Source organism: Sceloporus undulatus, chromosome 3 (assembly GCF_019175285.1).
Source record: "Sceloporus undulatus isolate JIND9_A2432 ecotype Alabama chromosome 3, SceUnd_v1.1, whole genome shotgun sequence".
NCBI lineage: Eukaryota > Metazoa > Chordata > Lepidosauria > Squamata > Phrynosomatidae > Sceloporus > Sceloporus undulatus.
This window is the reverse complement of record NC_056524.1, coordinates 84,247,154-84,270,453: the sequence shown is the minus strand read 5'-3', so window position 1 is coordinate 84,270,453 and position 23,300 is coordinate 84,247,154. Positions and strand designations below refer to the sequence as shown.

General features: G+C 39.3%; 1 protein-coding gene across 1 annotated transcript in view; it reads left to right on the top strand.

Annotated features, from left to right (window-relative positions):
* PTCHD1 (patched domain containing 1) overlaps positions 1–16,815 on the top strand; it is a 65,337-nt gene extending 48,522 nt beyond the window's left edge. The window contains 1 exon segment of the mRNA XM_042456916.1: positions 11,764–16,815. Coding sequence (XP_042312850.1) covers positions 11,764–13,418 — 1,655 coding nt within the window. The 3' untranslated portion in view covers positions 13,419–16,815.
* The last annotated feature ends 6,485 nt before the right edge of the window (positions 16,816–23,300 follow it).

The window sequence follows — 23,300 nt, the reverse complement described above, 5'->3', positions numbered from 1 at the left end:
GAAATATCTGCTTCCATTCCTGAAAGGGAGACCAAGATGACATCTCTTAGTGTGTTATGATTTTGGGTGACTCACTTATGTTGGCACCAGTGTAGTACCACTGCTTTTAAGGCAACAGCACCAAATGCAATAGTGGGCCATAAAAATGAGTTATAGACCATATGTTCTCTACCCATGTCTTAGAGGATAGATCTAATGCTCCTGCTAGTAGTAACTCAGATAGTTGAGTGCAGCTTTTTCATATTACCTGGATGGCCAGGTTTTACTGAAATTCTAGGCATGCCATCCTGTGGCACCAGATGCCAAACCTTTAAAAAATCTGTAGCCTCTTTAGTAGCTGAGATATGGGGCACAATATGCCATCAGTATTCTGTTCCCTTGTTTTGTAAGAAACAAGCCTGTCATTCCCAAGCCTTTTAGTGCTTTTAGACAATGTGTGAACTCTTTAGAAGTTTACCATATGGAAACTATAGGCATATGTTGGATTTTATCAAAGTGAGTGTCCCTGGATTGGTCCCAGAAAGTTTATAGGAAAGAAAGAAAGAAACTGTTGTTGACAGTGGGCACAAGTGTGGTACCTATCCCTGGCACACTGGAAGGTGGGGGAATAGTGGCTGGTTTCCCTATTGATATAACATTCCCAATTTATATATATACTGTTCAGAATCGCATCAAAAAGAGGGCAATGGTCACAAAGGTTTGTGTATATGAAAATTCCAATAGTGGTTTAAAGGGTTGGTAGTATTTTGATAGCTTCGGGCAAAAATATGTGCATTACACCATACCAAGTAATAACAGCCAATAAGCAAATTATTGTTACAACAGTAGTAATACAAGCAGGAGGCTGAACCTACTTTATACTGAACAATACCATGCATCATCATGAATTGTGTATTAATGCAGCCTCTGAGGAATGATTTGTGGCTCTTGGAAGACACAGGCAGAATCCGACTGCTTTTCTTCTCTTGATAGAAAGCTTCTTTCAGTGGAATGGTATGGAGGCAATTTTCAGCAATTGTCCCCTCCCATAACAAAAATGTGGATCTAATTTGTGCTGTGGCAGGCTGCAGGGAAATTTTGCTGCAAATTTTGTCCTTTCTGTTTTGCTCATGGAAGGCTTCTGTTCGTAGAGGAAATTTAGCTGCATTCTGCCTTATGTTCAGTTTAGAAATGTAAATAATTAGTTCTCTGGTGTTTCAGCTCAAATTATATTACCATAGTGTAATATAGTCCAGTGATATGTCATTTCACCTTCAGCTATTTGTCCCTCAGTGATTCACTAGAATAATCCATAAGTGGACATCAAACATTTTTACATTTTAGACAACAAAGAAACTTTTGGTCTGGGCATGAATGTGAGTGAATTAGTTTCTGAAGGCTACAACTATAAGCATGGGCTACATAACACACATTTATCACTCTAGAAATGTGTGCTCCCCCCCCCCCAAAAAAAAGATTTTTCTTAACTACACTGTAATGGTCTTAACTCATCAGAGAGAGTTTTGGAATATGAACACCATGCGAACCGTAGAAAATGGCCAGAGGCCACCTGGACCATTTGTAATTGTGCAGATTCCAAATCCTTCCCAGTCTGGGGGGTTGGAAATTACTGAGGGTTCCCCTCATCCTGGTCTAACTTTGGGCAAGCATTGCAGCAGTGTTTGTGGGCTGAAGGTGATTGTTTAACCCTTTCGATCTTCCACCAGTAGATCTTAGCCAGCAAAGCAGTTTTACCCCCTTGGATGCCAGAGCTCTGAGATCAGCCAGCAAAAGAGAGATTTGAAGCAGTCAAACATTTCTGCTCTTGGATTATGGCATTTCTACTTCATAAAGAGAGTCTTGTTGTAATACTAACCCACTAAATCTTAGGGCATCTTTTCTATTAAAAAGTGGTTTCCAACCTTCAGTCCTGCAGATGTTTTGGACTTAGGTTCCCATAATTCTTGACTTATGCTGGCCAAGTTGGCTAGAGCTTCTGGAATTTGAAGTCCAAAACAAATGGAGGACTAAAGGCAAGGGGCCACTTTAAGGCCACTTTAATTAGGATTGAACTGTAGGCTAAATTACCTGTGGCTACAAGTCTTTCTTAAACTATGTTCCAATCCTTCTCCCATCCACTGTACACAGATATACTTTGATTCCACAGAATTTACTGGCATTGCACGTAGGTTCAGAAGAATGTCATCTGACTCATTTTAAAGGGCAAATATTGTATTTCTTTATTTATAAAACTACTTATGAGTCAACTTTCAGCCTAAAAAAAGGAGCCCAAGGCAACATACTAATTTCAGAAATGTAAAACAAGATCATATTTTTAACAAAAGAGACAACCATCCTCATAAACAAAGAAGGGGTTCAATTAAAAAGTAGAGAGGAGCAGAAAAGGTTTAACATCTCACAACAATGACTTGTGAGAAAATTCAGTACTAGTTCAAAATATACCAATGCAGATGGCCACAGTATAACATAATATTGCATCCCCATATTCATCAGCTAAATTAAGATCATTAATATCATTATCTCACATATGCTTCAGAAACCTTTAGCATTTTGTATAACAACAGTAAGAAGGACACACCAGTGAATAAAAAAGTAACTATGAGACAGCTGAACCATCTCAGACATAATTAGCTCTTTAGAATGTAAAGAAACAGAGGCGGGGTACATACCTCCGCTTTGCGGCGCTCTGCCGCCGCCGCCAGTAGGTCCGCGGGGGAGCCGGAGCCTTCACAAGGCCCGACTCCCGCGCGGACCAAAAAAGAAGCTCCAAAATGGAGCTTCTTTTTAAGTCGCGTTTGCGACGTAGCGAGGCGCCAGGGGCGCACTCACTACGTCACAACGCCCGCGACGCGTACGGACGCTCAGCGTCCGATACGTAAAGATGGCGGCGCCCGTATGAACAGGGCGCCGCCATCTTGTACGTATTCAATACGTACTAGGGTTAGGGGGGTGCGGAAGCACCGCCCCTTCCTAACCCTAGTACGTATTGATGACGTACTATTTGGCGGTCTGTAAACCGCCAGAATATCCTAAAAAGATCCACTTTGTGGGGTAACACAAGGAACTGTTAATCTTTCTGAGCTTTACCACTAATGATGAAAAAAAATCTCATAATGGCTGGCTGGTATGATTTTGGGTACACTGAAGGCATTAATTGTTTGTATAACTATTATCAGAATACAGTGGAGCCTTATCTTACGCAGGGGATCTGTTCCAGACCCACCCACCCCGCTTAAGCCCAAAAACGTGTATGCTCAAGCCCCATTCAATATAATGGGGCTCGAGCATGGCGGCGCACATGCGCCATGTATTGCTGCGTGGCTTCAGCATAATCTGAAAGCCACATATAGTGCACCCGCATATGGCGCAGGCGCATTGTACTTGTATAAAAGTTATTTAAAGCAGTAAAGGCCTCCAGCAAAAGGAGTGGCCAATCAGCGTGGGACCACACATGCATGGTCCCAATCCAGGATGTCATTGCAGCCCTGAACGGGATGCCAATGAAGAGCAGACTTTGTCTGCTCCTTTTGCAGCCAGCTCTTCCCAGCTTCCAGCCATTCTGAGGCATGATTAATCTAAAAACCACACCCAAAGAGCAGCCAGAAGCCCCACTTTACTGCCCATCTGTTTTGGGCCAAACGTAAAGGTTTCCCCTTTGACAAGGTTATCAAGTCATGTCTGACTGTAGGGAGCAGTGCTCACCTCTGACACTAAGCCAAAGAGACAGCGTTGTCAAGACAAGTCTGTGATCATGTGGCCAGCATGACTGCACAGAAGACTGTTCCCTTCCCACCAAAGTGATACCTATTTTATCTACTTGCACCTTTACATGCTTTTGAACTGCTAGGTTGGCAGAAGTTGGGACTAGCGGCGGGAGCTCTCTCCATCACATGGCACTTGGGCCTCAAACTGCTGACCTGCCAATCTTACATTCGTCAGAGTCAGTGTCTTAAGTGCTGAGCCACCATGTTCCTTAAGTTACTTAGCTATAAAAGTTACTTAGCTATTTTTCTATACAGATCCACAAGCTTGATCACAAAGTCACCAAATGTCTTCACTGATTGGACTAAAACAAAGAACATAGCCTTCTATACGGACACACACGCACGCGCACACACACACACACACACACACACATATATATATATATAGAGAGAGAGAGAGAGAGAGAGAGAGAGAGAGAGAGAGAATGCACTTCGATTGACATCCACAACATTTTTGTACAGGTTTAGGATTTACTAGTAAATGTTAGGGTCAGTTATGAGTCTAAGCCCTTTTTCCTCCTCCCCTCTCCTTCATCCACTTTTTGACTCTTCTACCTACAGACTTTAGCCAACACAACAGAGCAGATCTCTGAAACTAGCCATAACAAAAGCATTTTTGGTGGTGGCAAAGGATGACGACTAATCCTAAACCCCTTCAGTTGGTGCATTTTTAGTCAGAACTGAACATTACAGAACATTACACTGAAATTGTCATTACAGTGAGCCCTCCTCCAGACAGCATTGTTGAGCTGTCATGTGTTTTGGTTTTTATTGCTATTGATGTTATTGTTGCTTATGAGATGATGTAGATGTTTTTAATGTTTGATGTTGCTTTATTGTTGTGAATTGCACTTGTTGTTAACCGCTTTGATTTTTTAGAAAAGCGGTATATAAATAAAAATTTTATTATTATTTTTATTAGTATCCACTGGGGTTTGGTTTTAGGACCCCAAAATCGGTGGAGGGTCATGTATCATTATGTGCAATGGTATTGTAAAATAGCATTCTTCATGAACAACTCAAAGGGTTGCTTTTTGGAATTCGTTTTTTAATGTCAAGCCATAGCAGGATGAATCCATAGATGCAGGATCTATAGATACAGAGTTCCGACTGTATAAACTGTCTGAGAATGGGGGTGCATGATACTAAAATAATATGTTTTAATACAGTGGAAAATGGGAGGCAGTAATGAAAGGAGCAAGAGCACATTATGGGTGGACTGATTCAACCTAGGAAGCCACAGACCTGCGTTTGCAAAAGCAGAGCAGGACTATTCATGACCGAGGCTCTTGGAGATCCCTCATTCATAGGGTCACCATAAATCAGAGCTGACTTGGCAGCAAATAACAGCAGCAAATTATTATCAATACCAAATGATTAAGAGCATACTTATACTTATTACTGCTAGTATTATTATTATGTCCTTTATAGTATTTAGATTAAATGCAAGCATTTGTCAGTGCACAACATTTGTATTTTAATAAGGAAGGAAGTCAACAGTAAAAAAATCTATTGATGCTAGGGCACACATACACACTTTATTTCATTTAAGGGCTCATTCAGACGTCGTTTTTTGTTTGATTGTTTGTTTCTTTATCTGTTTGATGGGATGATGCGAATAAGTCAACGCACGTATTCTGGGCTTGTTATTCAAACCATTTTTTTCTCTTTGCAGCTCTCCATGTTCTGTTGCTCAGACATGCTTGCCAGTCCTGTGCCTCCCCCCCCCCCCCGCCAAGGATTCCAGCGACTGTCCCCAGCTGGGTCTCTCACAGCATGGCAGCAATGTTTGCCAATGCTCCCTGAGCCAGGCATGCAGGTTTAAATCCCGGGTCTATTTGGATCTTTATTCACACTGCTGAGGATACAAATCTTATTTTAACAACCTGGGAAAAAACCCTTTACTGATTATCTAGGGTTAAGTGGGGGTTTGGGTAGCTTTCCCGCAGAACTGAATTGAGTGCATTCAGGATGCATGTAAACAACAAAGATTCAACCCGAATTCATCCCACATTATTTTCACTGTCTGAATAATCCTAAGTTTGCTTGTCTTGTTGTTGTTTTTTTAAGATGACTGTCTTTTCATGAGAGACTCTGAGGAAATGATAATTCTATAGCCCAAGCTGGATTCTATTAGAGAACTGACTTAGACCTCATCAAGAATTGAAGAGGGAACCACAATGCAACTCAGAGCTAACCAGAGCCATTTAGTCACCACCTTTTCTAAATACAGTAACTGGTCTAACAAGTAGTTAAATCTTTTTTATTAAACACTACAACAAGATAGTATTTTTTTTCCACCACTGGAGCGGGGCAGAAGACTAACAGGGAGCAGTGGCTAGCTTTCTTTAACCTGTTAAAACTTCCTTGTTATTACCCATCTTTCACAACTATTTGGTTCTTCCAGCCCAGAAATGTTCAGCATCCCATTCCTATATGGCAGTGCTGCTTAACTAATGGACTTCTAGCTCATCACCAATGGATGGTCCTCCACTGCTTCAGTTGTCCAGTGTAGGTCCATTGCCCATACCACAGTGCTTCTGTATTTGTGCATACATCCCAACACAGTGCTTGTGCTTTTTCTACAGTCTATAGCTGTAGCCCTCTACAGATGGAAACACCCTGTAGGTTCATGAATAATACTAAGATTAGATGCCCTTGGTTACCTACATTGTATTCTGCTTTTCTACAGCCCCTGGGGCAAGTACATGGCCGTAATCAAGAAGAACTCCTTCATCGTTCTTTGAATATAAGAAACTGTATCTGCTTCAAAAGAAAAAAAAATGTGGGCTTGGACCTTTTGAAATGTGTTCTTTAATTCCTAGAGGTAACAATGGGATGTGCCTATCTTACTCTGACTGCTCAGTGTTTAATGTCTGTTCAGCAGAAGATGAATTATTTATTCAGGCATGAGAGAGGGAAAAGCACTTATTCTGAGCCGTAACAAGGGAGGCCGATATGTTAGATTTTGAAGATTTTAAATCTAGTTTCCACCCCTTCCTCCTCCCTCTCCTCCCCCTCCTTTCAGTGCTCTTCAAATATCTATAACACTATAATCTTTTTGTCCATCTTGTGCTACCATATCTTTTATCGGCAGGTCAGATTTTTCTTTTCCTCCAGATAAAAGGTTCTCTGTAGCTGAGGCACTGCAGAACTGTTCCAACATGTAGAGGAAATACTATGTTCCATGGAGCTGAAAAAGGAATAATCAAGAATAGCTATTAAAAGAGGAATGTCTACTGTGATAAAGAGAAAGATTCCAAATGCCCATCAGCTTGATATCCATGAGGGGATTTTTTTTTCCCTAGAATGTACGGAAATGTTGTCACTTTAAATAAGACAAAGGGCACTTTGGCAAACCACTTATCATTCTGGTCAAAAAGCCAAAGTATTCAGTAGACAATCTCTTTTGGCAACCCTTAGTGGCAGTAAAGGACACGTGATATGTACTGTCCCAGGCCCAGTGAAATATTTTTAGAGGAGTGATACAGTTCACAAGATAGTACTTTTGTATGCTGACCTGAGGATTACTGAAGAGCAGTGAATGGCAACCAAATATCATCAAAACAGGTTGTGTTCTCATTAGTAAAAGCTAATTGTCATCTTATCCTGACTGAAAGCTTTGTTGTCAGCCCGACTTAATTACCCTACTAGACTGAAATTTGTATCTCCTGGGCTGTACTGAGAATACATTAATAAGGACTGAACAATAAGAACAAAATTTTAACAAAGAGGGATAAATTCATTTGCTAATCTCAATTAAAGTAGACCCATTGACTCAACTGTTGAACAGTAAGTTAACACAAACAGCATTGATTTTAGCTGGTGATTACCAGTTAGATTAGATCAGACTGTCCAGCCAGAACATGAAAGATGTCATTTTATGACAATCTCAATGTGTTTATGTCACTCTGCAAAAATATGTGTTACTATACAGTGTACAGTATAGTACATACTATGGTACAGTACATACAATGAACCAATATTTTTGTCTTTTATTTCATGCATTTGCTATTCTGAATACCAGATGTGTTCACAGGATTTTCCTACCGAACCAACTGTGGACTGTGAAAATAATTTCACTATAATATTTACTATTTAATAACAATAAGAACAGTAGGGTTTTTTATTTATAATTTTTTATTATAATTCAGTCACTGGCAGTTGGCAACTGGTAGACAATTTGTAGAAAACAATAACAAAGTAGAATTTGTGGGTGCTCTTGTAGATTAAGGACGTTAACAACTACATAATGTGATATACCACCATTGTGTCTGTGATCACTCATTCTTATCATGATCAAAAACCTTGTCGATGATGATCATGATCATAATCATGATTTTCCAAGACTGGAACTCGAGATGTCTTACAAATTAGAATGGCTACAATAAAATTAAAACATACAAGAAGTCAACATTAACATAAAATCAAACTGTTAACCATGTAAAACAATTTAAAGTATATACTTTTAAAATATTTTTAAAACAATGTAAAGAGTTATTTATTTATTTAATATTTTTAAAACAATTAAAATCATCTTGCGAATATATATATATATAGAGAGAGAGCATTAAACATACAAAAGTTAAAAAACATAAATAGAACACACAGGGGCAATGCAGACCAGTACTTTGTGACAATCTAGACAATGCAGCGCCGAAAGGACATCAAAAAGCTGCACTGCCACAGCTACGATGCCTTTTCTGGGCAGAAAAAGTACCTGCAGATTGTGGGTTCTTTTTGCACCAGGTTGGGGCATGGCATATGGTTGCCACATTCCTAGCCCAGCACTTCTAGGGGCAGCATACAGCCACTCCTTCTGGGCTGTCTGTACAATTTTTATATATTAAAAGCCTGTACAACTTAATATAGCTTTCTCTTATTGCCTTGTTTTAAAAAGCCATCAGCTCAAAAAGCCTTCTAATGAAAGGACAGCAAGGAGGAAGCCTTTCTAGCCTCCCTAGGAAGGTCTCCCTTCCAAATATTAACCAGGGCTGAGCCTGCAAGTACCCTTAGGCATTTAGTCCTGGTCAAATTTGTACTGGGGCCCCCAAATTATACATGAGTTCTGAGCGACAACCAGGGGTCATTGTGTGTTATGAAATCCTGGTAGTTTATGGAGACGCATTTATACTATTGAGCCAGAGAGCTCTAAAACCTCATTGGACCAAAAATCCTAGGATTCTATAGGATGGAGCCATGGCAGTTAAGGTACAATCATAGTGCATAGTTGCTGTGTAGTGTGAAAGGAGGTCTGATAAGGGCTGAGCATACCTCATTAACAGAATGCCTATTCAACAATTTAGAGCAATGTTACTTAAGCTTTGATCTTCCAGCTGTTTTGTACTTCAGTTTCCAGAATAGCCAGTGATGAGGAATCTGGGGAGCTAAAGTCCAAAACATCTGGAATATCAAAGATTGAGAACCACTGATTTAGTGGGTAAAAATAGAAGACTTGGGATAGGCAAAATGTGGTGTCTAAGATTCTGAACAGAGAGCACTCCACTTTGTTATATTTTGTTGCTTTTTCGACTTGTAGGTAAAACAAAATCCTCCTGAATAGTTAACATACATCCTTCCCATAGTCCTGCATTACTTTCAGCCCAAATATACTTCCACACCCCCTATCACCTTGTCTGCACATTTATATGATGGGGTGATGAAATATATTCGAATGTTGTCAGACTGAAGCTTCCATCATCTCTCACTACTGACTATGCTGGTTATTGCTGATGTGTGAAAACCTTGCATCATTTTTAGTGAGATCTGATTTTTGTTGTCTTGCACCTCAATATTGACTGTTGGATTAGGATTCCAGGAGACTAGGGTCTGAACTTGAACTTGAACTTGAATCTACAATTGGCTGTGGGTGACCTTGAGCAAGTCACCTTTAACAGCCTCAAAGGAAGGTGATGGCAAACTCTTCCTGAATAAATTTTGCCAAGAAAACTCCATGATAGCTTTACTGTAGGGTTTCTGTAAGTCAGAAAAAAACTTGAAGGCAAACACAATACATACACACAAATTAATACAGATAATTGACATGCTTTAATGGGTCAGACCATATTATGGGGAGACCTTTGTAGAAAATTGTAACAAACTACAATTTAAATGTCCGGGCATCACAGAGTTATAACAGTAATTTGCTTTTAAAATGATTTATTCAATAGAAGACAGATTCTTCTGGGTGATACATAGAATTTTCAGGCAGAGTTGTCCACAGTACATAGGGGAACTATAAAGGGATTAAACCTCTTGGTTCTTACGTTGGCGGGCAATCTGTTTTTCTTTTCCTTTCCTTTTTGTAAAGGTCAAGCTGCCTTTACAAAGGCAGAGAAAGTGATCTTAATAGTTTTCCCTACTGAGAATAGAACATAACTATTTAAAACATAATTAACAATGGGATGTCAGTCACCGGTTGTACTTTTTGCTAGATTTTATATCTAGGGAGTTTCAGTGCTCCCAATTAGCTTTAATGGGGGCACTGTGCTAGTTATCAAATTGACAGTCATGACCTGCCCAGTGGAAGCAACTACAAAACAGTTTGGAAAATGAAGACAAATAGCAACCGTCTCACTCCAAATAGGATGCAAATATTATTTACATATCTATTTGTGTTTTGATATGACAAGATTACAAATGATGGTGACCCTCTAGCATTCCAAATGGACAGGAATGGAAACCAAGCTCTTGTCAATATGAGACCATTATAACGGAACATGCTGAGGCTGCCTTCAGATCCTAGCTACCTCTGTGCTCTCCTAAATTAACCTTTTAAAAGGTGAAATTACCTTAGCGTCTGCATGATCTCATCGGGGTTTCTTTTACTTCAGGAATTCCTGTGGATCTGAAACTGAACTCTTTCATTATCAGATTAAGAAGTGCTGCCCTGAGGCTTAGGTACCCATGCAGGATTTTTGATACAGTAGTCTGAAACTCTGACCTGTGTAAGCGTTTCCAAATCCATTACAGTTTTAGATCAACTTTCCCCTCTGAGGAAAGGGTATAATGTTCAGAGCTCTTTAGCTTAGATTTTAAAAAGTAAAGGAAAACATTAAAAAGATGTATGAAATTGCACATAACATAGAAAAGGTAGAAAGGAAAATTTTGTGACTCTCTTTCGCATGAATATCATCATCATCACCACTGGTTTCCTAATCTACCAGGTGTTACCAACTGGCATTTTGGACCATTAGTGATTTGTATTAGTGATTTGATATAAATCACTAATGTTATGTGCGATGATGAGAGAGCTCATCATCATATGTTATGTGCGATGATGAGAGAGCTTCTGGTTTGGATATATTACATGCATGTTTTCAATATTTGTACAAACAGAAGTACTGGGAACTTGTTTTTCAAAAGGATATAAATTATCCATGTATTTCCCCTTTATTGCAGCATTGTAGAGGAAGAAATAGCTGCATTTTGTAACTAGACATACAACTTTCACTGAGAATATTTAGTAAAATGAAGACACTTGGTCAAAATGTCTTGGTTTTGCAATTTAGTCTGACCACACTACACGCAAAAAAGAGTAAATGATTATATATGTCATAACTCTTCTTGTTAATCTCTACAGCATCTTACGTTATTTTTAAAAAGCTTTGTATTTACATTCAGTGTTTTACTTTGAAATCAATAGCATATAGTTAAAGTTCCCTAAACTTAGACAACTCTTAAATCTTTTCAGAATGAAAACATAGGGTGTAAAATGTCTAATTTAGTTCTAATGTGAATAACTGGACTTGTTAGCATAATTCTTCATGGCAGCTAACTTGGGTTTCTCCTGGCACATCTCACCCACACCATTTCCTGTAGTTCCATCATTTAAAAGAACCTTGGCAGTGTTCAACTTTGTTTGTGTTTTTCCTCCAGGAAGACAATTGCTTCTCCAATAGCATATGTAAATGTATGTACCGTTCATTAGACATATTCATATTTCCTAGTTTCATCCTTCCTTTCTAAAATTAAATAGTGGCTTTCTTATCTCTTCCAGGTCATGGATTATATGGAACTTTTGAAATGTTGTCCTCCTGGAGGAAAACTAGAGAAGACCAACATGTGAAAGAGAGAACTGCAGCTGTGTTTGCAGACTCCATGCTCTCCTTTTCTCTCACCACTGCCATGTATCTGGTCACTTTTGGAATAGGTGCCAGCCCCTTCACTAACATTGAAGCAGCCAGGATCTTCTGTTGTAATTCCTGTATTGCAATTTTCTTCAACTACCTCTATGTGCTCTCCTTTTATGGTTCCAGCCTCGTGTTTACTGGCTACATAGAAAACAACTACCAGCATAGTATCTTCTGCAGAAAGGTACCAAAGCCAGAGGTCTTGCAAGAGAAGCCTGCCTGGTACAGGTTTCTTCTGACAGCCAAATTTAGCGAGGACACAGCAGAGTCAGAGGAGGCAAACAGTTATGAAAGTCACCTTTTGGTATGTTTCCTCAAGCGTTATTACTGCGACTGGATAACGAACACTTACGTCAAGCCTTTTGTAGTTCTCTTTTACCTTATTTATATTTCCTTTGCCTTAATGGGCTACCTGCAGGTCAATGAAGAGTCAGACCTTAGTAACATTGTAGCAACTGCGACACGAACCATGGAGTATACTGCAGCTCAGCAGAAGTACTTCAGTAATTATAGCCCAGTCATTGGGTTTTATATCTATGAATCAATAGAATACTGGAACATAACCGTTCAAGAAGATATGCTAGAGTACACCAAGGGATTTGTGAGGATATCTTGGTTTGAGAGCTATTTAAATTACCTTAGAAAACTCAACATATCAACTGGATTACCCAAAAAGAATTTCACAGATATGCTAAGGAACTCCTTCCTGAAAGCACCTCAATTTGCCCACTTTTCAGAGGATATAATTTTTTCCAAGAAATACAACAATGAAGTCAACATTGTGGCCTCTAGAATGTTCCTGGTGGCTAAGACAATGGAAACCAAACGAGAAGAGCTTTACCATCTCCTGGAAACCTTAAGAAAGCTCTCTCTCAAATCAAAGGTTAAATTCATTGTTTTCAACCCATCATTTGTATTCATGGATCGTTACGCCTCCTATATGGGGGCCCCTTTGCAAAACTCCTGCATTAGTGCTTTATTCCTGCTCTTCTTCTCTGCATTTCTGGTGGCAGACTCTCTCATCAATGTATGGCTCACGCTCACCGTTGCCTCAGTCGAGTTTGGAGTTATAGGTTTTATGACCTTGTGGAAAGTCGACTTAGACTGTATTTCTGTATTGTGCTTAATTTATGGGATTAATTATACAGTTGACAACTGTGCACCTCTCTTGTCAACCTTTGTCCTAGGCAAAGATTTCACAAGAACTAAATGGGTAAAGAATGCCCTAGAAGTGCACGGGGTAGCTATTTTACAGAGCTACCTCTGCTACCTTGTTGGTCTGATTCCTCTTGCAGCTGTGCCTTCAAATCTGACCCGTACACTGTTCAGGTGCTTGTTTTTGATAGCATTAGTCACCTTCTTTCATTGCTTTGCCATTTTACCTGTGATACTGACTTTTGTGCCACCATCGAAGAAAAAGCGGAAAGAGAAGAAAACTCCCGAGAACCGGGAGGAAATAGAGTGCGTTGAAATGGTGGATATGGATAGTACTCGAGTGGTTGACCAAATTACAACAGTCTGACTAGTTGGTTTGTTTTCTTTTTTTAAAAAAAAAAACCCTAGATATTATCAAGAGAAGAAAATCATATTGATTATAACAATTGGGTTTGGATGTCTGTTTTCAAATTAAAACCAGGAGCATCCAAAACAGCCTGTGAAGGTGGGGTGGGGATAACTGCACATCGTTTGGCCTTCACATAAAAAGTATAGTGAAATTTACATTCACCCAATACAATGCAAGTGTCAATTTGTGTTGCTACCTGAGATGACAATAGAAGTGGGTTATTAAATAGGATACCCTGCAGATGCTGCTGCCTTTACGGCAGTGTACCAACACACTGAAAGGTCAACTGTCAAGGCTGAAGGAGTAGTAAGTGTATGTTTTCGACACAGAGGCTATTAGAAAATTTTCAGTTTAGCAATAACTCAAGTCATTGAGTCACCTATTATGGATCTTAGCCATCACATCTAATTTCCTTTTTTCTTGCCCTCCTCTTCGCATTTTTTTTCCAAATGGAAATATATATGCAATTATGTTGTAAAAACACACAAAAGAAAACAAGACCAAGAAAAGCTAATTAATACAAGGATAAATACAGCAATCACTGTCAAGGCAGGATAATGTTGCCGTTGCCTTTTTTCTGAATCTATATTTTAAAATATAACGAATCCCCAATATATTTTTAATATAACATACTTTTGTAGCATTTCTTTTTTTAAAAAAATATCTGATATTTGATCATAAGTTTAAGACACATACATGCACATGATTCTAGTTCTCTGAAACAGCTCCAATCTTTGAATGTGTTTATCTCATTTCAGAGATCTGTTTTACCAATGCTATATTTTGTAGCACTCTCTTCAATATGCTAGAGATTTAGTGGCAGGTTAGAGAAGGAAACACTTCACTACGAGAATCCATGAAACAAGCCTCAGATGCCTAAATTTCATCAAGAAAATGTGAATGTTGAGATTCTTCAAAATAAGAGCCATTCACAAGTAGTACATGCCACAATTCTCAACCAGTAATTTCCATTTCTGTAATCTCTACTATAGACCATGAGTCGTGGAAATGAACCGAGCTGCTTTGGAAGAAGTGGCTTTTGAACTCTGAAATACTTCCGTCTTCCCTAAGGTGATATTAAAAGCAGTTGTCCTAAAAATAGTGGAACACAATTTATCCCTCTTCTTACAAAAGACAGATGGAAACCAATTTTATGGACAGATAATTAAAATCCTGGAAGTGATCTATTCCAGAAAAGTATACATCTGTAAAACTTTGAGAGCAGACTTATTATCTGCAACATGACTAATACAATACAGTGGGTTCTTGGTATCTTCAGAGGTTTGTTTCCAGGATCCACCATGGATACTAAAATCCATGGATGCTCAAGCCCCATTATATAAAATGACAAAGTAAAATGGTGTCCCTTAATTAAATGGCAAAATCAAGGTTTGATTTTTGGAATATTTAAGTAATATTTTCTACCTATGGATGCAGAATCTGTAGATGCACAATGCGTCAATATGGAGGGCCAACTGTATTTCCTTACAATACTCACACTTTGCAATCCATAAGAAATTATGATAAACTTTAATAAAAACGTTAGCAATCATTTCCTATAATGTTTTAACAGCACCACAAAATTGTGCCTGAAAATCATTAGTCAGTCTTGAAGCTCTGCTTTGATAGTGGAGTATCTTTTGTTACTGTTCATCTCTTGGGTATCTGACTGTACATATGTACAAGTTACAATGTTTTGTTTCAGTCAAAAGTATTTAACATCCTTGCCAGCATGAGGGGTATTCAAGCAGGAGACATTTGGCTTTCTGACATATATTTCTCCTTCCCAAAATGGGAATCTCACGCACACGCACACACGACAATGTGCAGTATCAGCTGGAAACTGTAATGCAAGTTCTCTTTTAGAAATCTCACTGAATTTGGTAACATTTTTGTTCTTCACATAATATGTGGGAAAGAACTAAACCTAGTCATGCTTTGCTGAATACAAATTCAGCAGGGGAGGGTGTAATTTCTCCTTCCCAGTGTTTGCCCTGAAATATAATTTAAATGGGTATTTAGGATGAGAAGAAGTAAAAATTTTAAATGATTCAAATCATTATCATAATCATCTACAAATTTTGTTCTCCTTACCTGAGATTATGTTCTATCAAATCCTCTTGTCAATAAACCTTGATGTTGATTTTTCAAAGCTTAAAAAACACTGTCACACGCGTATGCCTACTCCTAATCCAGATGCTGACAGATTTCCAATTTGGCTCCCAAACAGACAGCAAGGAATGCAATAGAAAGATATGCATATTTAAACCGCAGTGAAATTAACGGGGCTTTAAAATACCACCTATTTGCTGGATTGTGTCCACTAAGTTTAAATCTTACACAGTCTGTGGTTACACTGGAAAGTATCACCCATTTAGCCTAAGTGCTTATAGCTTAAAGCATTTATATTTACTACAGTTCATTGGTCAGAACAGGATTTTGATTCCCCGCCCCCCCGGAAAACAAAAAAAATAAACCTAATTGATTGTGTCTGGCAAGTTCACACTAATCTTCCTAGAGATATTATTGCCTATTGTGGCTTTGAGCACATTCATTCTCACTTCATTTACAAGTAGTCTAACTCTAGTGGAAGATTACTTCTGAAAATAATCCAGATTAAATAAAGACAAAACTCAAAGAAATGTGAAGAAAATCTCCCTGGCAAAGAAAAATGGAACATTTCAAAATGCCAAACGCCTTATTAAGTAAGTCTAGACCTATAGAAGCTTGCCAACATCAAGAATGGATTGCTGTTGCAGTTAGTGTCAAATTCTCGTTATATCCTCAAGAGTTTCCATATAGCATTAATGATGCTGAAATAATGGCAATTACGGTAGTCTTTTCAAAAAGCACACACACACACACATACTCAAAAACCATTCTGCCCGGCCCTCCCAGAGGGGAGGGATTTCACAAAACCAGAAGTGGACTTCTAGTCCCTTTCAGTTTGAAAAGCTGGTTTAGCCCACAAGAGCTCTCAAGATAAAAATAGTTCCCCAAACTTGGAGATTGCCCATCCTTCATCTAAAACAATAAAAAACACAACACAAAACCTGCAGCAGCTTCTACAAAATCAAATAGTGTTCCAGGAAACCTCCTGGAAATACTAGTGGCCTTATAAGATGTAACACAAGTTGTGTGCCTTGTTTCCAGCTCAGTTTCCATGGGAAGAGTTGGAGGACGGACTACAGAAACAGAAGGAGACAATAAAGATGATAGAGTGGCTGTAATGACAATGTGTTGGCATAGTTTCTTCCAAGTTGCATGCCATTCACAAGTTCAGAATTGCAAGTAATGCAATGAATGTAATGTAATGAATGCAATGAAATGAAATACATTCTTTGTAATGTTCCAACTTCTTTTTTAACGTACTGTATGGCTAATTTTTTTCATTCATCCACATAACCTCATTTTACAGGAGTGATAACTTCAAATTCTTCCCATAGTATAAAATTGCTCATAATTTTTGTGCATACAACCACAAATCAAATGAATAAAAACACAAACATCAAAAAGGTCATGATCAGGCCTCAAACATATATCAATAAGAACCATATTTAAACCACCCATGCTTTTTCAAAACAGGCCTTGCCAGGGCCAATCATACTATTAGTCTTAGTGAGGCAGCCACTTCAAGCAGTCAGAAACAGCAGGGATCCATTGGAGGACATGGCCTGTCCCTTTCAGCTTCCACAGTGCCTTCAAGTGCTGTGAAATATATTGTTCCTTGATCGGAATTGCAGTAGGATTCAAGTCCTGTTGGCTAATGTACAGGGAATGAAGAGGGCAGAGTCTTATCCTCTGACTCAAGCAGTAATTCATCGTTGCCATGTAAAGAGGCAGGTAATTCTGCTCTGAGTTTTACTTTAAAGGCATTTTCTAAAGCCCTGTCTGCACAGGACATATAAACTGGCCTCCTCCCCCCCCCCCATACTCCTCCCCATAATCTCAGCCAAGAGACCAGATGACACATGCCTCAAACCTTGTTTCTGGTGTGAACAGATCGGACAATGCCCTCCTGATCAGCACCAGAACTGGGGCGTACCCCTCTTAACATATATTTTTAAAACTGCCTGTTAGATCTGAAAATTCCAGGAAGATCCAGAGCCCTCTGTTCTACTGCTGGGTGGCTGTCCTGCTATGCTATCCAGTGCATCAGTGAGCTCAGAATGAGGTGCCCAGCTATGTGATCATAGTTGTTCTGACCTCAGAGCAAAATGAGGTGCCATGGTGGTGGACACACCAGGGCAGCACAGCAAGACAAAGGGTCTCTAATGGGGGGGAGGTCTGGGCCTGGCCAGTAGAACTGTCAGATCTGGAGGCACTGCTTTCTTCCTGCCACCCTGCAGCCTTTCTGGCTCTGATGGAGCTGCTGGTTAAGGAGGAGAGGGAGGTGACTCACTTTCCCACTTGGACAGAAGTACCACCAGCTCTGGGAAGCATCCCCATTCCACTGGCACAGTGGGTGACGCCCCTCTTTGAAAGGTCACCCAGTTCTGTTTGTACCCCTCGCACACCCCTAGTGGTGTCCATGGAACATGGACGACTTTGTCCAACTCTGAACCTTCTTCAAGTCATCTTGTCCACCTGCCCAGTAACCTGTGTTACTGAGAAAAGCAGGCACTAAGCTCCATTAAGCCTCACTCAAGCCGCATTCCCCCAGGTTGTGGCTAGGAATTCAAAACACTGGAAGCTGTAGTATCCAGCATTTCCAAACACAGAGCCAAGGAGAGGCTCAAAAGAAATCTTCAATTGGTACTTGGTTGCATAAAGCTGAGGTTGAAACCCCTGCCCCCAAATATAACGGACAGAATTGCAAGGACTGCAAGTGTATTGCTGTTACCTCAAGCAGAAATTAAGAGTTAAAGCTGTGAATTACCTTATTGACTGAAATACATAACCTATAGAAATAGCATTTCATACAACTATTGTTAATTCACAGCAAGCAAAATTTCAAAGAGTTTTACACAAAAACAACAAAAAAGTATCATTTAAAGGTTATAGAGCATGAAAGCACAAAATAACTGCCAGGAAAATTAAAAAATCACTTTTTTAAGGAGTAGGATTATAAAACAGTTGGAATATGCTTGCCAGTTGGAGCCAAAGCAGAAATTTCTACCATCTTTTCTAGTGCCTGACATCTTCCAGTTCATCAGTCCATTTTAGGATGGTCAAAGCTGAGCCTATGAGATGGGCATGATCTCCCAGGACCTCAGTGCCATCCCAGGACCCTCAGGATCAAATTCAGGATTCCCAACCATACACCTAAATTTATCCAATAATGACAAATCAGAATCCCAGCCAGGGTGAGGGGGTACCATTTAAACCATATATATGTTCCTTCATCTATTGATTCTATGAGCGCCCAAATAGCCCTTTTTTTTAAAAGGAGGTCACTTGGTCTAATCACTTCCTGGTTTCTAAAGAAAACCCTTTTCTTTTCTACCCTATAATAGGCTGGGGGGTGACTATGCGAAATAACAGTTGTCACTTTAAATAGCAACTTGCACTCCAGTGCTTCTGAGGCATGGTTTGCCATGATAGAGATGATTGCTGTTATTGTGTGCTTTCAAGTGTTTCTGACTTATGGTGGCCCTAAGGCAAACCTTTCATGGGGTTTTCTGGGGCTGAGACTTTATGACTCACCCATGGTTGCTCAGTGGGTTTCCATGGCTGAGCAGGGGGCTGAAATCTGGTGTCCAAAGTCATAGTCCAACACTCAAACCTACACTTCACTGGCTCTCTTAAGAGAGAATAGTGAAGGGTAAATGAGTAGCAGGTCATGAGTAGTGGGCCACGGTCTTGAGGAGGCAAAATAGCCCAGTACCTCAGAAACTGCCCATCTCTGGTCTCAATGTTGAATATCATATTCAAGCTATGCAATTATTTTTAAATACAGTCAGCTTTCTGTATCCACTGATTTTTTTTTATCCACAGATTCAAGCATCCACAGCTTGAAAATGTTTTTTAAATATATAAATTTCAAATACCGTGGGTGCTTTTTTTCCATTTTATAAGGACACCATTTTGCTATGTCTTAGTATTTAATGGGACTTCAGCATATATGCATTTTGTTATCCATGGGATGTCCTGGAACCAAACCCCAGCAGATACCAAGAGCCCACTGTAACTAGATTGGCTATAAATTCATTTCATCCCAGTTGCCATTATTCAATGTTCCTGTTGGAAACAATTGGAACAAGTCCATACAAAGTTACTTGTACTGGCTGAAATGGAATGAACATGATAAGTTCCCATCTATTTATGTTGAATTTCACTCATAGGAAAAGAAGCTGTTAGTTTTAGTTTAATAATATCTTCATCAACCTACATATTGTTCAGCTAACCGTTGTGAGGGAAAGGATTTTTTGTTGAGATGCTGGTATACTTAGTGTGTCTCTCAGGTTCCATGAGTCTGGTTTCATTCTGGTTCATTCTGTTGTTGTTGTTGTTGTTGTTGTTCTGTGCTTTCAGTCATGTCCAACTTATGGCAACCTAAGATGAACCTATCATCGGTTTTCTTAGTGAGATTTCTTTTAGAGTTTGCCTTTTTCAGCCTCAGAAAAAAACTTGCCCAAGGTCACCCAGAGGATTTGCATGGTTAAGCAGGGATTCAAACCCTGGTCTCCAGAGTATAGTCCAATGCTCAAACCACTGCCCATACCACCACACAAATGGTAGCTCTTCATTCACCTCCTTCCCAACCGCATTAAGGCAGAATGCAAATAGCAGCAAATACTGCTTCAGTTTTCCATTGCCATTCCATTTCCATAATATCCCATCAGCCTTCAGAACTTGCTTGCTTAGCTTGGTTAATGGACATCTAAACTGCAAGCAGGAATGCTTGGTGCCTTCCAGACAAAAAGAGTGCTGTTACCCTGTTGCTCTTTGTGTGTTTGGGGGGGGGGGGAGTCATAATTGCCAAATGACTGGTGGCATGGTTCAGCCAGCAACAATAACAGCATACTCTCCAAGAAAGCCTGCTCTGGAGGGCAGGAAGAAGTGGTTAGTGCCTATCTTGTCTCTCTTGTTCATGGTAGGAATCATGCAACCTTCCAGATATTTATGGACAGTAAATCCCAACAATGCGGGCCAGCAAAGCCAATTGTGATGTTTGCTGTGAGTTGCATACCAACAACATCTAGGAGATCACAAGACATCCCTCCCTCTCTAGGTCAAGGGTGGAGAACACACGGTGAATGAGTGAAGTGTGGGCCCCAGTTATTTTTGCAGACCCCATTGCACTTGATACTACATCTGAAATCAGTGGCAACAGCACCATGGGGGTGTGTGTGAAAAAACCCAGATACATGAAGCCCAGGGGGGAAATTGCTGGTCCCATCACCACCAGGATCTCTTTTACCACCTACTTCCTTCCTTCCATTCTGGAGAGTTGTTTTCTCTTCTATTTATGTATCTATTTACAAAATCCAATTAAGGAGGAAAATATGGGCTGCTTGTTGACTGGTAGTGCTAAGAGCCCTTCCTTATGGAAGGAACCCAATTTCAGAAAACTGTAATGGGTAAAAAGTCAGTGTTTAATCACATGTTGCTTAACTTTTCAAAGTACAGGGCAAGAACATTTACACACACTGGCTAACTATTTCATGTTCTTTCTGAATTAATAGGAATAGAATCAGCTTCTGAAACTACATTTAGCCTACAGCTCTCAAGGTTTCATCGTTAATACCAAAGTACTGTATACAAATTGGCCCTGAAATCTGGTACAGTACTTATTAATACCTGTTTTCCTATAATCCTAGATTTTAAAGGGACAGCAAAGAGCATTTAGTCCAACCCCATGAATACATAACTAAAGCACTCCTGAGAGATGGAGGTTCATCCTCTTTTTAAAGACCTCCAAAGAAGGAGAGACCACCACTCTCAAAGATAATGTATTCCATTGTCAAACAGGTCTTACTGTTAGAAAGTTCTTCCTAATTTTTAGTTTAAAATCTCTTTGTTTGCAGTTTGAATCCATTGGTGTTCTAGTCTCTGGAACAGCAAGAGTTCTCTCCATCTTCCACATGACATCTGTTCAGACATTTAAAGACATCTTTCTTTCTCTTTCTTTCATATAAGACTAACCCTAGTTTAGGGTGTCTTTGGACAGAGCTTTCTTTCTTTTCTTAGAATTATGCCTTCATATGAAGCAATCTGAGGCCTAAATCCACTTGTTGGTTCCAAGTTGGTTCCACTGAATCAATACATCAATACTTAAAAGAATTTCACTAATTCAATGGCTCTATTCTAGTCAAGATTCAGTTCTGAGCCACATAACCATATGATTATACCTCTGCAGCATCAGATTGATTTAAAGGAACATCTTGAGGGATGGTGTAGCAGCAACCTACATTTACTTTTGGAATCTAGGAAGCAGCAGCACCTGAATGGGAAGAATTAGATCCTCAAGAATAACAGTGCTACCATGCAAAGAGTGACAGAGAAGGACTGAATGTAACATTCATTCAGACAATAAATCTAGTTTATAGCTTTCTCTTGTCCTTCAGAAGGAAATGAAGCCTGGCTATTTTTAAACTTTGGCTCTCTCTGTACTTTGCCAAATATAATATTCTAGTCAAGCATATGTAGGAAATTTCCACCAGGTGGTGGAGAGCAATGTTAGTATATTGCATCAAAAGTAGCACCTCTATGGGTTATAGGCCACCAAAACATATGCCACAAGACATATAGAAAAGTGTTTTCATTTGTAGTTATGTATCACAGTCTGTCAGTTTCCTCCAGAGTTCTAAACTTGCTTCTTGACCATCACCTCTAGGCATTAAAGTCTACTAGAATGCCATGCCTTCTGCTTTGGAAAAGGCCTTCTACTTTGTTTTAAGTGTGCAGTGGCAAGCCACTGTTGCTCTCTAATGAGAGACACTGAAAACATGCTTATACTTTTTTTCTATTTTTACTTTTAAATAGCCTAGGATACCACCTTGATGGCAAGGCCTTGTCCCTCTGCCAAAGAAGCAAAAGAATTTACATAATGGTAGCACAGGCATGACATCTCACTCACCCTATGAAACATAACAGGCCAGAGGTATAAATGTGGTGCTTGTGCCAATTATTTATTTTTATGTATTTATTTATTTGCATTTGTATAGTAACTGTCCATGAAGATATCTAGAGCAGTATACAACACAAATTAGAAGACAGCATGCATAATTAAAAACAGAAATACAGTAAGATCATTTAAGACAACTTTAAATGTCAAATTAAAAAAGATGTGTTTCAAAACCTGTGCTAAAAACAGTCAAGAGTCTTGTCAGTAATTCAGAAGGAACTGAGAGTGTGTTTCACAGTTTGGGGAGAAACATAGGAATAGCAGGCCCTCTTTTTTATCAGATAAGAGGTAACTGTATCTGGAAGTAATAGAATCAGGGATCTACAGATCTTAATAATAGGGTGGACTCATCATGAAACAGGCTGTCTCATTAGATTAGATGTCCATTTGGTGCAACCACACCTTTTAATGTCAAAGTGTTTTAAATGATCTGAACCAATCTACTTAGAATGTAATTTTATTTCTTTTCTTTTTAACAAACCAGACCAGTGATTTTTAAAGGGTGGTCTTTAGTCTTCAAGCATGTTTCTTTGAGGCCAAGAAAAACATTATCTTTCACAAAAGTGAAAATTCTCTGAAATATCCATGACCATCACTTCCCTCTTAAGCTGTGCAAATGGTTGCAATTCATTTTTCAAAGAACACCACCACTTCTTTGCCTGACCTCCTATTTAGGAGCCTTTTTAGATGACCTTCCATGAGCTGCCTATAATGTAATCAAATGTGAACAGAATTGAAAATTGATCATGAGTCATTTATTGACTAACAAA